The following is a 15,500-nucleotide window of genomic DNA, read 5'->3' on the forward strand; positions in this document are numbered from 1 at the left end:
ATGGGAGACTGCTCCGAGTAGAGACAGAGTGCTCACACACGCTTACACAGAGGGAGAAACACACATACACACACACACACATGCAGACTGATAGATACACACACATGCAATCTGATAGATACACACGCACACTTACGTGTTCACATACATACTGTATTCTGGTATGAACCTAAATATGCTCCATGTTTTCATATTTCCCCATATGTATTGTGTATGTTTTGTTCCTTTATGTGAACTACAGACAAAAATAAAAAGCTTGATCATCATTATTGTTGTCATCCAGTCATTTCATCATTGTTTTGTGGGGAAATTCAATTCAACTTCATTCATATAGTACTAAAACAATATAATTCCCCAGCTAACTAAAAACATTGATGCAAACGTTAAATATATATATTCTAGAAGACCTCATAAATAATAACATGAGAGAAAAAGAGAGAAGAGAATTTTTTTTTTTTTATTTAAATCAAATTTGACAAACTTTTTACAATGTCTGTTGGCCTGTGTGTCTGTCTGTCTGTCTACCTGTGTGTCTTTATCTGTCTGTATGTCTGTGTGACTAGTTGGATGTTTGTCTGTCTGTAGTGATGAAACGTAGGATAATGTATTAAGGGTGAAATCTTTTTTGACAAATTCAGCTAATTGCTCCTCACTGTCCTCTAGCCGTCTGTTCAGTCTGTGCTCTAAAAACACTCTGGTGTTCGTTCACAGTCCTAGCTCTGTAAATGGTACACAAACATAGTGGCAGAGTGACGGAGCCAGAAACATTTACAGCCAATCCACACGCTGCTTGAAGAGCAGGGAAGTGCGGGTGTCATTTGATTGGCTGTTGAGCTAAAATATCAACAGCCTTTTACTAAAAACATGGACTGAATCTTTAAGATAGAATTTTAAGATACTTTTAGGGGGAATGAAGTAGTGGTGATGTGTGCAGAAGATTCTGGAACAATGCTGCTGCCTCTCTCCCCTGTGTGTGATGTTTTTAACACTAGCTGTCACATGATGTGAAATGAGTCCCAGTGTTGAGGGGTGACACTGGACAGTGTTACTCTGCCTCAACTGTGTCACTCACTGTGTGCACTTTAGTGTAGTTCCTTTAATATATGACTGGTGTTCACATATGACCTGAAGGTGGTCAGATCTCAGGTCATGATGAGTGTTCAGTGATCTGAATGATCTGAATGATGAGCCCTTCATCAGATAGTGACTCTTCTCAACCGTATGTGGGATTGATTGGATTAGGGCAAAAAACAAGAGAATCTGGTATTTGAGTCTGAAATAACAGAGAGTGTTGAAATAAAGTAGGTTTGCCTGACTGTACATTAATCCACAGGGAAGTAAACATCAGAGGCCATCAGAAATGTTAGTGAAAAAACTACAAACACTACAGCCATTCCTACTTCACATGAGGGCGAACCACACATGAGAGTGTCCTTCAATGAACTGGTGATAAACATACTGTAGGCATGTATGTATGTCAATATGCACATATACACATGTACACAGTGCTGGATGGATGGACAGACATGGGGATGGATGAATGAAAGTGTTAGATTGGAGTTCAGATTTAAATCCACCTGAATGGACAGTCATGCAGCCCGTGGCTCAACTCTGTTCAGGAGTCTGAGCTCAGTAACCACAGCTGTCAATCTGATCAGCACTCTGTGGGAGGGAGAACAACTAATGTGGTGTTTCTAAATGACTGAGGTGATGGACACCTGTCAGTCAAATAGAGGAAGTGAGAGATCTATTTTAACATGCTGTACTGGTGAGACTTAGATCATGTGCACATCCTCTGAAAGAGCTGCTACCATGAGCTGAGTTCAGTCATCTGTAGCAGCTCTGCACCTGTTCTCAGATCAGTCTCCTGAGGGCTCTGATTCTCTCCTGCTGAGGGAGGTTTTTGTACGGCGCTCTAACACTGTGTGAATGGAGTCCAATTGCTCTGACCACAGTAATAATCTGCAGCATCTTCAGGCAGGACTCTGCTGATGGTCAAAGTGAACTGTGTACCAGACCCACTCCCACTGAAACGATCTGGAACACCAGACTGACGATTTGTTGCATAATAGATCAGGAGTTTAGGAGCTTCTCCAGGTTTCTGGGAGTACCAGTTCAGACGATGGTACGTCCCATAGTACCACACTCTCACTGGCTGTGCAGCTGATAGATACAGTTTCTCCAGACTGAACAGACTTTGATGAGGGAGACTGAGTCAGAATTTTATCAGCTGAGGACCCTAAAAGAATATGATCGCTTTTTAATTAAAAAAGAAGTAAAAACATTTAAATAATAAAACAGTTTAGAAGCAGAAATTCATTAGCAGCTCTTTAATGAATCTGATTAACTATCTTGCCAACAGCTCAGTGTAGTTACAGAAAGTCTTTCTCACCTTGTGCAAGGAGTCCCATTGCTACTAGCATTAAAACAGGCGAAAGCATCTTTGAATCTTTCTTCTCAGTGGCCCTAACAGCGCTGAAGTCCTTTAGTTAACACTAGGGCTCTTAAAGTAGATGGAGCAGTAAGGCAGGGCAGATATGCAAACATGGCCCAGTCACACACACTTCTCTCTGGAAATGGGGGGTGGGGGGAGTTAGCAGGGTAGGTTAACCCCTACTTGAGCTACAGATACTTCAGCCATTCTGAAAATATATTTCTTTCACCAGTATTTTCTATGACTCTCCAGTGATCTTTGGATTGTCAGATAAAAAGTTAAGAGGCTGATATGAGAGATGTGCCTCATGATATGAGATGAGTTGAACATGACGTAATGTCTCCTCTTGTGCTTTCATACTAGATTTAGTAATGCATAAAGCATAATGGCAATGTGCATGTTCAGGACACCCACCTGTGGGCTGGTGATGAGTATTATTTTGAGTCGACTGTGGGTCTAATATATTTGGGCCTCACTGTGACGAATACAATCCTGATATGTTGATCATACACACGCCCTACGACTTTCATTTCATTATCTAAGTAGACTTTGAAGTCTAAGTACAGAGTTACAGCTTCACAACAAACTCCTTTTTGAATTCAGGTGCAGAGAAAATGAAGCTTTGCCTCCCCCTACTGATTAATGTGTGCAACAGAGCCCTGTGCAGACCTGTGCAGTGTCCTGAAACAACCAGCCACTCCTGTAGGACGCTTGTCTTTGGAGGGAGGGGAAGGGAGACGTGTCAAGGAGAAATAAAGTATGTGAAAATCATTTAGAGATCCTCTTCTTTCATGACAGTATTTGACACCGCTGGTCTAAAGGTCAAGTTACAAGTCTTTTATTTGTCAGATGCACAAAACGACACAGGGTCAGATTGGGCACTGAAATTCTTACGACAAGGCGCCATCCAAACCTACCATAACATAACATCACATAATATAGCATAACAAACCATGACATATAATACTAAATATACATATAGCAGCCTGTACATATAATACTAAAATATATACATATAACATATAATACACATATAACAAACTATGCTAACCTATTGACCTATACTAACCTACATACAACCCAGTGAGGGAGTACAGGTAGTGCAATTTTCCTGATAGGTATTACTGCTAGTGCAAACAGTAGGTTGGAAGTGACAGTATATGTAAGTGTAGTGCAAACAGTAATATGAAAGTGACAGTGACAGTTTATGTAAGTGACGAGTGCAAAACCGATTCACCGGTCACCGATTCTCACCACCTGTGGCCTCCCCGTCAGGAAGTCGAAGATCCATTTGCATTGGGGGGTGCTTAGTCCCAGGTCTACGAGCTTCGAGACGAGTCTGGAGGGGATGATGGTATTGAATGCTGAACTGCAGTCAATGAACAGCATCCTTACATATGTATTCCCTTTGTCCAGGTCGGTGAGGGCGGTGTGCGTGGTCAGTACTATGGCATCGTCTGTAGACCTGTTGGACCGGTATGCAAACTGCATAGGGTCCAGGGTGGGAGGCAGCAAGGAGCAGATGAATGATTTGACTAGCCGCTCAAAGCACTTCATGATCACAGAGGTCAGTGCTACTGGGCGATAGTCATTCAAGCAGGTGACCTTGGTGTTCTTGGGCACAGGGACGATGGTGGTCCTGTTGAAGCAGGTGGGTAGTACAGACAGGCTGAGGGAGAGGTTGAAGATGTCGCTGAAGACCCTTGCTAGCTGGTCAGCGCTGCCCCTGAGGGCCCTACCTGATATGCCATCCGGGCCAGGTGCCTTGCGAGGGTTGATCTTTTTGAAGCAGCGCTTCACCTCTGCTACAGTTATAGTAGGCACACCACTGGTTAGGCTTTCAGGTAGCTCCACTGCAGGGGGGTCACTGTCCCTCTCAAAACGAGCGTAAAAGGCATTCAGCTCATCTGGAAGAAGGACAGACACACAGATCATGACCACAGACACACACACAGACACATACACACAGAGATACACACACACACACACACACACACACACACACACACACACACACACACACACACATGTTATGAGAGTCACTGAAGATGGAAAGTTGGCTCTTACACACATGTGCCTCTAGAGGGCGCTCTTAGTTAGAAATCAGAGGCTCTTTTCCTTCACTTCTACTAAACTTAGTGTTTGTATCAGTATGAAAGTTTATGTGCAGTGACTCAGTACATCTAAAGCACTCTGGTGGATTTAATGTGAGGGGAATTAACAAACATTTTGAAGTAAGTGCAGAATGAAATATTCTAAATGTATTGAATGATCATGTTTTAAAGCTTTACTCACACCAACAGGGACTGTTTTAAACTGAGGCATGAAGTTGTATGAAATAGACAAGCCAGGCTAAAAAATATAAACCTTTCTTTATGAGTATCATCAATGGGATTACTTTGTTCACATTTTATTTACAAGGATGAATTGTAGAATTAATAAAAAAAATAAAATAAAACATTTTTATGGGGTACTCTACTAGCCACAATGAGACTATGCAAAGTTAAAAATAACTTAAAAACTATTATTGTTTTGAAAATTATTATATTAAATAATAATAATAATATTAATTATAATTAAAATTAGTTAAAAGTATTACAAAAAGGACTCTGTTCTCTAAAGGAAAAATGAGATCCAAAGCATGTCTGGGTACTTGAGACTGCTGGAGTTTGTGCAGGAGGTTTTTGTACGGCCGCTTAATGAGTCTGTATCACTGTGGCGCACTTTTGGTGGAGGAACCAGACTGTCTGTTGGAAGTAAGTAATAATTTGATCAATTTTTCACTGCAGGGAACATCATAGTGTACAATATTCAGTGAAATGACAGCATGCAGTATTTCTGTATATTTTAACTGCTGATTTAACTACTTGTCATAATTTTAAATATCTTATGATAGCCTAATGTCTCTCCAAAAATGTCAATTCGGTTTTGATGAAAAAAAAAACAGAACTGTTTTTGACCTGCTTGATGAAGTGTTAAGTTTATAATATTTAGTTGTACTTCAAAATATTTAATTTCAAATATTTAATATTATGATATTCACTTGCACTTAAAAAATATTAAAACTTTTCGGTGTGGTTATCTTAGCTTAGGCTGCCTAGCATGATTTAACAACTCATTCAGCAGTGTTACATTTGTGTCTTTTCTCAATTACTTTTAGACTTTTAGTTCCAGTGTATCATAGTGTTGCATATTACACAGGCATAGAATATGTAATTTGAACTTCACCCATATGTCGTGTTTCAGTTATTAACAGTTTTGAAACAGTTTTCAGTTTTCACTGGCCATATTCTCTTAAAGTGATATCATTTTAATTACATCGTTATTCTGTGATATACAGACAAAGATATATTTTAGAACTTGAGTAAATTAAGATTTAAAGGGTCTTTATATACATGAATAATTTATCTAGTTGTTGTCTGGTTCTGCTGGTCTGAAGAACTCAGAAAAAGATCTGATGTAACTGTCATTTAAATTTCTAATTTCCACATCACCATTAATAATATCAAATGTTGTGGACATTTTAAATGTCAATATCTGAAATATGAAATACATACTTTGAGATTAAATAAATAGCTGATGTTTTTGCAGTGGTCAGTTCCACTGCATTAAACCATTAGGCACATTTTACTTTGCAAAACCATTTTGTCAATAGCCTTTGTAATGAGATGACAGATATCCTGTATATTTCAGACATAATGAAAAAAGTAAAATATTGGTGTGTTGCCGCCTAAATCAGTGGAGCATGTTCAGTGTTCAGTTTGGCTTGATGAATCAGTAAAGAGTGAGAAGTGAAAGCTTCAATGCAAATGAAGGCCTGTGAGTTGAGTCGTGACCCCCACAGAGGAAGAGGTTGAGCTGACATGAAAGTGTGCTGCTGCTCCTCCAGTCAGCTGATGTTGGGGCCAGAGGCATCCTAAGTGTGTTTCACACGCGACTCCCTCTCCTCTCTTCTCCTCTCCTCTCCAATCCTCTCCTCTCCTCTCCCCCCTCTCCTCTCCTGTCCCCTCATCTCCTCTCCTGTCTTCTCCTCTCCTCTTCTCCCTCCTCACTAACCTCCCCTCTATCTCTGCTGTGTCTGGTCTGCAGCTGATACTCGGCCCAGCCTGATGCTGCTTCCCCCTCCAGTGTGAGCTGCAGCAGGGGGAAGGCACACTCATGTGCCTGGCCACCAAGGGCTTCCCCTGGGACTGGAGGCTGAGCTGGAAGGTGGAACGGGAGCAGCAGGAGCCTCCGCGGGGAGCCAGAGTCCTGCGCTCCCTGGAGAAGGACGGCCTCTACAGCTTGGAGCAGCACCCTCTACCCTCACCAGACCAGTGGAGGAAGGGGGCAAAGGTCACCTGTGAGGCCCACAAGGGCAACAGCAACCCGTCACTCAGGATATCAAGACGGGAGACTGCTCAGAGTAGAGACAGATCACTCACCACTACGCTTACAGCAAGAGGGAGAAACACCCATAACACACACACACATGCAAACTGAATAGATAACCCAACACATCACACACTTAAAAGTTTCACAATAACAAACTTGTAGTTCTGGATATTAACCTAAGATATGCTCAATGCTTTTCATATTTCCCCATATATATTGTGTATGTTTTGTTCTTTTATGTGAATCTAGAAGACAAAAATACAAAAGCTTGAATTCCTCATTATTGTCATCCAGTCATTTTATTCATTGTTTTGTAGGGGAATTCAATTCAATTTCCATTTATATAAGTACCAAAAACAGATAAAAATTCCCTGAGCAGAGCTATGCAACTATTGTAGAACATGCTTTTAGTGGGTTTTGCAGTTGTGTTTGCTAAAGGTTGACTAATTACAAGGGTAAGCTTGAGATAAAGGGAAAAGAACTATGTTCGATGTGGCAATTCCTTACATTAGCAAGTGAATGCTAGCAACATGAGTATGGGGTAGAATAAAGTGCATGAAACGTGTGTTGGGGGTGGGTAGCTGCTGCTCTCTCCCCGTGTGTGTGATGTTTTTTAACAGTAGCTGGTCATCATGATGGGAAATGAAGTCCCAGTGTTGAAGGGGTGACACTGGACAGTGTTATTCTGCCTCCACTGTGTCACTCACTGTGTGCACTTTAGTGTAGTTCCTTTAATATATGACTGGTGTTCACATATGACCTGAAGGTGGTCAGATCTCAGACCTCGATGAGTGTTCAGTGATCTGAATAATCTGAATGATGAGCCCTTCTTCAGATAGTGACTCTGACTGGATGGAATCATTTCTCAACTGTATGTGGGATTGATTGGAATAGGAAAAAACAAGAGAATCTGTCAATGGTACTTGAGTCTGAAATAACAGGGAGTGTTGAAATAAAGTAGGTTTGCCTGATCAGACTGTACATTAATCCACAGGGAAGAAAACATCAGAGGCCATCAGAAATGTTAGTGAAAATACTACAAACACTACAGTCATTCCTACTTCAAATGAGGCCAAACACACATGAGAGTGTCCTTCAATGAACTGGTGACAAACATACTGTATGTATGGACGTATATATGTATGTCAATATGCACACATGTACACATGTATGCAGTGCTGTATGGATGGACAGACATGGGGATGGATTAATGAAAGTCACAGCTGTCAATCTGACCAGCACTCTGTCTGAGGGAGAAAGAATAATGTGGTGTTTCTAAATGACTGAGGTGATGGACACCTGTCAGTCAAATAGAGGAAGTGAGAGATCTATTTTAACATGCTGTACTGGTGAGACTGAGATCATGTGCACATCCTCTGAAAGAGCTGCTACCATGAGCTGAGTTCAGTCATCTGTAGCAGCTCTGCACCTGTTCTCAGATCAGTCTCCTGAGGGCTCTGATTCTCTCCTGCTGAGGGAGGTTTTTGTACGGCGCTCAAACACTGTGTAAATGGATATGCAGCACTCTGCTGACAGTAATAATCTGCAGCATCTTCAGGCTGGACTCTGCTGATGGTCAGAGTGAACTGTGTAACAGACCCACTCCCACTGAAACGATCTGGAACACCAGACTGACGAGTTGATGCAGCATAGATCAGGAGTTTAGGAGCTTCTCCAGGTTTCTGGGAGTACCAGTTTAGATAATGAAGCGGCCAACTGTACACACTCTCACTGGCAGTGCAGCTGATAGAGACAGTTTCTCCAGCCTGAACAGACTTTGATGGAGACTGAGTCAGAATTATATCAGCTGAGGACCCTAAAAGAATATGATTACTTTTTATTTAAAAAATAATTAAAAACATTTCAATAATAAATAAATAAAGAAATTCATTAGCAGCTCTTTAATGAAATCTGATTAACCATCTTGCCAACAGCTCAGTGTAGTTAGAGAAAGTCTTTCTCACCTTGTGCAAGGAGTCCCATTGCTACTAGCATTAAAACAGGTGAAAGCATCTTTGAATCTTTCTTTTCAGTGGCCGTAACAGCGCTGAAGTCCTTTAGTTAACACTAGGGCTCTTAAAGTAGATGGAGCAGTAAGGCAGGGCAGATATGCAAACATGGCCCAGTCACACACACTTCCTCAGGGGACACTTCTCTCTGGAAATGGGGGGTTGGGGGAGTTGGCAGGGTAGGTTACCCCCCACTTGAGCTACAGATACTTCAGCCATTCTGAAAATAGATTTCTCTCACCAGTATTTTCTATGACTCTCCAGTGATCTTTGGATTATTAGATACAAAGTTAAGAGGCTCATATGAGAGATGTGCCTCATGATATGAGTTGAGTTGAACATGACGTAATGTCTCCTCTTGTGCTTTCATACTAGATTTAGTAAGTTATGCATAAAACATAATGGCAATGTGCATGTTCAGGACACCCACCTGTGGGCTGGTGATGAGTATTATATTGAGTCGACCGTGGGTCTAATATATTTGGGCCTCACTGTGAAGAATACAATCCTGATATGTTGATCATACACATGCTCTACGACTTTCAAGACTTTTAAGACTTCAGACTTTGAAGTCTAAGTAGAGAGTTACAACTTCACAAAAAACTCCTTTTCGAATTCAGGTGCAGAGAAAATGAAGCTTTGCCTCCCCTTAGTGATTAATGTGTGCAACAGCAGCTGTAACACCAGACGTGTCATAAGTGTAATGAGACTCCTGTGTCCTCCTGCTGTGTCACTACTTTTGTGCAGTGATTGTAAAAGTTTATATTTGATATTTCAGTTTTTGAATAATTTAGCTAATAACAGATCGGACATGACATGAGGAGAATCGAGTATTCTTGACAAAATATCTATTGATAAGTTATCAATGGTAAATTAAAACAGGACAGAAATGTAATATCGATTGTAGTTGGATGAAGTTGAAATTCCAAAGTGACTTATTGGGTGGGGTTTTGTGTTGTCATGAGAACTTCAGAGACTGATTGTACATATACACACCAGGTATCAGGCACGGGTTTTAGGCACACACACAGACTGTAGGTTGAGTGCAACAATAGAAGTTGAGAACTACTTGATTAGTTGTGAACAGAGAGTTCATACAGGTGCTGACGATATTTAGAATATAGAGAGCAGTTTCAGTAGGCTGCTACTAAGTGTCTGCAATGTTTTGACATGGTTATTCAATTAGGTTTCGTATCTTTCTCTGAGAAGTGTTTTGAAAAGTGTGTTTAAACTCATAAAAATTGGGTGAAAGCAATGAGAAATAGTGAACCCATTCGCCAGAGAAGACTCTTGCTGTGCAAAGAAGATGTGAGCATTAGATTAAGTTGACCCATGATTCGCTAAATGTTTGTAAGCAATCGAGAAAAACTGTAACTATTCCCTCTTTTTGAACTCCCCTGTCCCTCTATGTGTGTGTGTCGTGTCTGGATCCCCTGAGACCCCTGATATCCTCTGAGACCCCCTGAGACCCCCTCCTCACGGGGGTTTCTTGGATTATGCCTGTGTCGTGACTTTAGTGCTGACTTTAACATCAGTGTATCATGTAATTTGCTAAGTTACTGCTTCCCACCTGGTCTGCCTTTCCTAAAGTGAGACTTACATACTGATGAGTTAATCCATGTTCATCTAAAAATAAAAAATATCCCACAAATCCCACAGCAAAGATAGTCTAACACTTGGGACACAAAGGCCTGTTACAGTCTTTTAGGTCTGTCACTTCTTGATGTATATTTTAGCTAACTAATAACATTGATGCAAACGTCACATATATGATTATATTCTAGAAGACCTCATAAATAATAACATGAAAGTAAAAGGAATGTAATAAAATATTTTTTTCATTTAAATCAAATTTGACAAACATTTGACACTGTCCGTCTGCCTTTGTGTCTGCGTGTCTGTCGTTGTGCCTGTCTATCTGCCTACCTGTGTGTCTGTCTGTCTGTCTGTCTGTCTGTCTGTCTGTCTGTCTGTCTGTCTGTCTGTCTGTCTGTCTGTCTGTCTGTCTGTCTGTGTGTGTCTAGTTGGCTGTCTGTCTGTGTGTGTGCCGGTGTGTTTCTATGTCTGTCTGTCTATGTATCTGTCGGTCTGTCTGTCTCTCTGTGTGTCTGTCTGTATGTTTAGTTGGCTGTTTGTCTGTCTATAGTGATGAAACATAGGATAATGTATTAAAGGTGAAATCATTTTTGTCAAATTCAGCTAATTGCTCCTCACTGTCCTCTAGCCATCTGTTCAGTCTGTGCTCTAAAAACACTCTGGTGTTCGTTCACAGTCCTAGCTCTGTAAATGGTACACAAACATAGTGGCAGAGTGACAGAGCCAGAAACATTTACAGCCAATCAACACGTTGCTTGAAGAGCAGAGAAAGGAGGGGTGTCATTTGATCGGCTGTTGAGCACAAATATCAATAGCCTTTTACAAAAAAACAGCCATCAAAAGGAAGTTGATAGTAAATGTGTTATAATTAAGACCTTTGTCAGGTTTTTTAATGGCACACACGACACACTGGAACACACACGTGCATATATGGAGGCGACACAGGACACACACACGCAGGTAGGCCTGAGGTCGCGGTGAATTTATTTTCTGCTTTTTCCCATCCTGGACCGTCCTTCCTCAAGGACCCCCCAGGAGCAGTGGGCAGCTTGTAGCGCCCGGGGACCAAGTGAAGTGAACTGTCCATCTTCAGGGATAGACATGTGTTCTGTTCTTTTGCATGTTTTTTCTGTTGGGGTCCTTAGTGGAGGAAACCCCTTGTGAACACGGGGAGAACATGCAAACTCCACACCGAAAGGCCCTGGAGATAGCCCACCTGAGCACTGTGCACTCTGGGGAGGACCTGCCCCCCAGAGCCAACAGTGCTCCATGCAGGAATCGAACCCATGACCTTCTTGCTGTGAGGCGGCAGTGCAAGCAACTGAGCCACCGTGTCCTATATTCCTGTGGTCTCAGTCCTGTTGTCTGCATCTCCAGCATCTGTCCTGTCTGCTTGGTGTTCCAGGGCTCCTGTCTAGTGCTGAACCCCACTGAATGGTTTGGCCCCATCCCCTCCCCATGAGGGTGACAACCAACAAACCCAAGTTAGATGGTTCTTATGAGAGTCACTGAAGATGGAAAGTTGGCTCTTACACACATGTGCCTGTAGAGGGCGCTCTTAGTTAGAGATCAGAGGCTCTTTTCCTTCACTTCAACTAAACTTAGTGGTTTTTATCAGTATGAAAGTTTATGTGCAGGAACTCAGTACATCTAAAGCACTCTGGTGGATTTAATGTGAGGGGAATTAACAAACATTTTGAAGTAAGTGCAGAATGAAATATTCTAGATGTATTGAATGATCATGTTTTAAAGCTTTACTCACACCAACAGGGCCTGTTTTAAACTGGGGCATGAAGTTGTATGAAATACACAAGGCAGTATACAAATATAAACCTTTGTTTATGAATATCTTCAATGAGATTACTTTGTTCAAATTTTTATTTACAAGGCTGAACTGTAGAATTAATTAAAAATATATTACGAAAGGAAGCTATGCAAATGTGTGGGGTACTTTACACGGCAAAATGAAACTATCCAAGCTTAAAAAAAACTACAAACATATGTTGTTTTGACAATTATTATCATTTTATTATTGTCAAATGAGTTAAAAAAGTATTACAATAAAGACTTTCTTTTCTCTAAAAGAAAAATGAGATCCAAAGCATGTCTGGGTACTTGAGACTGCTGGAGTTTGTGCAGGAGGTTTTTGTACGGCCGCTTAATGAGTCTGTATCACTGTGGTACACTTTTGGTGGAGGAACCAGACTGTCTGTTGGAAGTAAGTAACAATTTGATCCATTTTTCACTGCAGGGAAACATCATAGTGTACAAGAAATCAGTTAAATGACAGCGTGCAGTATTTCTGTATATTTTAAGTGCTGATTTAACTGCTTGTCATAGTTTTAAATATCTTATAATAGTGTAATGTCTCTCCACAAATAACTTTGATCAAACATAATTGTTTTTGACATGCTTGCGGAATGTGGAAAGTGGAAAAGTTTATAATATTTACTACATACTTCAAAAATATTTAATCTTTTTCTTTGAGGTTATCTTAGCTTCAGCTGCCTACCCTGATTTAACAACTCATTCAGCAGCGTTACATTACTTTTAGACTTTTAGTTCCAGTGTATCATAGTGTTGCACAGGCATAGAATATATCGTTTGAACTTCGCCCGTACGTCGTGTTTCAGTTATTAACAGTTTTGATATAGTTTTCAGTTCAATGGCCATATTCTCTTATAGTGATATCATTTTGATTACACCGTTATTCTGTGATATAAAAACAAAGATATATATTGTCAAACTTGAGTATATTAAGATTTAAAAGGTCTTCATATACATGAAGAATGTATCTAGTGGTTGTCTGGTTCTGCTGGTCTGAAGAACTCGGAGAAATATCTGATGTAACTGTCATTTAAATTTCTAATTTCCATATCACCATAAATAATGCAATCTGCAAATGTTGTGGATATTTTAAATGTCAATTTCTGAAATTTGAAATACATATTTATATAGAGATGAAATAAATAGCTTGTGTTTTTGCAGTGTTCAGTTCCGTTGCATTAAACCATTAGGCACATTTTACTTTTTTGCAAAACCGTTTGCCTTTGTAATGAGATGTATACATATATATAATTTTCAGACATAATGAAAAGAGTAAAATATTGGTGTGTTGCCGCCTAAATCAGTCGAGCATTTCCAGTGTTCAGTTTGGCTTGATGAATCAGTAAAGAGTGAGAAGTGAAAGCTTCAATGCAAATAAAGGCCTGTGAGTTGAGTCGTGACCCCCACAGAGGAAGAGGTTGAGCTGACATGAAAGTGTGCTGCTGCTCCTCCAGTCAGCTGATGTTGGGGCCAGAGGCATCCTAAGTGTGTTTCACACGCGCCTCCCTCTCCTCTCCTCTCCTCCTCTCCTCTCTCCCCCTCTCCTCTCTCCCTCCTCTCCTCTCCTCTCCCCTCCCCTCCCTCCTCTCTTCTCTCTCCTCTCTCTCCTCCCCTCTCCTCTCCTCTCCTCCTCTCCTCACTAACCTCCCCTCCATCTCTGCTGTGTCTGGTCTGCAGCTGATACTCGGCCCAGCCTGACGCTGCTTCCCCCCTCCAGTGTGGAGCTGCAGCAGGGGAAGGCCACACTCATGTGCCTGGCCACCAAGGGCTTCCCCTGGGACTGGAGGCTGAGCTGGAAGGTGGACGGGAGCAGCAGGAGCTCCGCGGGGAGCCAGAGCCCTGCGCTCCTGGAGAAGGACGGCCTCTACAGCTGGAGCAGCACCCTCACCCTCACCCAGGACCAGTGGAGGAAGGGGGCAAAGGTCACCTGTGAGGCCACACAGGGCAACCAGCATCCCGTCACTCAGGACATCAAGACGGGAGACTGCTCCGAGTAGAGACAGAGCACTCACACACGCTTGCACAGAGGGAGAAACACACACACACACACACACACACACACACACACACATGCTGACTGATAGGCAAACACATGATCACATACATACTGTATTCTGGTATTAATCTAAATATGCTTCATGTTTTCATATTTGCCCATATGTATTGTGTATGTTTTCTTGCTTTATGTGAACTACAGACATAAATAAAAAGCTTGATCATCATTATTGTTATTGTATCATTGTTTTGTGGAGGAATTCAATTCAATTTCATTTCTATAGTACCAAAACAATAAAATTCCCTCCAGGCACTTAACACACCCAGTGTCTGAACCCGCTTCAGAGCAAGCACAGAGGCGATAGGGGCAGGAAGAAACCCTAAGCAGAGCATTCAAGTATTGAAGAACAGCTTAGTGGGTATGCAGTATGTTCCTAAGGTTACATATTACAAGGGTAAGTAGAATAATGGAACAGAAAACTATGTTATTATTTACATTGCAGGTGAATGCTAGCACAGAGTATGGGGTAGAATAAGTGCATGACAGAGTGGTGGGGGTGGGTTGGTGTAGGCCGAGGGTTTCTACAAGTAGATCAGGTGGAAAGACTGCGGCAGCATCCCATAGCAAAGATAGTCTAGCACTTGGGATACCAAGGCCTGTTAAGACTATTTTAGGTGGTCTGTCACGCCTTGATGTTTTTGTATATTTCACCTTACTAAAAACATTGATGCAAACGTCGCGTATATGATTATATCCTAGAGGACTTCAGCAATAACATATATATTCTTATGTGTCAAATATATTTCATACTGTAGTTAAATATCTAAAGCTGTGTCCGCGGGCCATGCCAGGGCTTCACTGTTCAAAGTAGACAGTGCCTGAGGACCAGGGAAGGGGTACTTGATGCAGCCGTCAATTATCTGATCAGAAGTTTGCTCTGGGGCTCCACAGGGGCAATCTGAAGCATCATACAAGTTCATCCTGTGCATGTTAGCTCGGAAGCGTCCATGTCCTGTTCTGCATCGGTTGAGTCGTACCCAGGATTTTCTATGAAGGGTGTGTCCTGCAGGCCTTGTGGTCGGTGTTTCAATGTAACTGTGCAGGCTGGTGTTGGTTGAGCCCCAGTGTTTGGTCCATTGGGTTATGGTCCAGGATTCTTACCACATCCGCAATAATAACATGAGAGTAAAAGGAATGTACTAAAATATTATTTTATTTAAATCAAATGTAAACATTTGACACTGTCTGTCTGCCTGTGTGTCTG

General features: G+C 41.5%; 1 pseudogene and 1 gene segment (V, D, J or C); both read left to right on the forward strand.

Moving 5' to 3' along the window:
* Positions 1-266, forward strand: part of LOC116219640 — a 2,992-nt pseudogene extending 2,726 nt beyond the window's left edge.
* Positions 267-12,035: 11,769 nt separating this feature from the next.
* LOC105910178 lies at positions 12,036-14,292 on the forward strand. The segment is given in 3 exon segments: positions 12,036-12,114; positions 12,499-12,631; positions 13,918-14,292. Coding segments are annotated over 3 exon segments (525 nt in total).
* Positions 14,293-15,500: the final 1,208 nt, after the last annotated feature.

This window comes from Clupea harengus, chromosome 25 (assembly GCF_900700415.2).
Source record: "Clupea harengus chromosome 25, Ch_v2.0.2, whole genome shotgun sequence".
In the NCBI taxonomy this organism is placed as follows: domain Eukaryota; kingdom Metazoa; phylum Chordata; class Actinopteri; order Clupeiformes; family Clupeidae; genus Clupea; species Clupea harengus.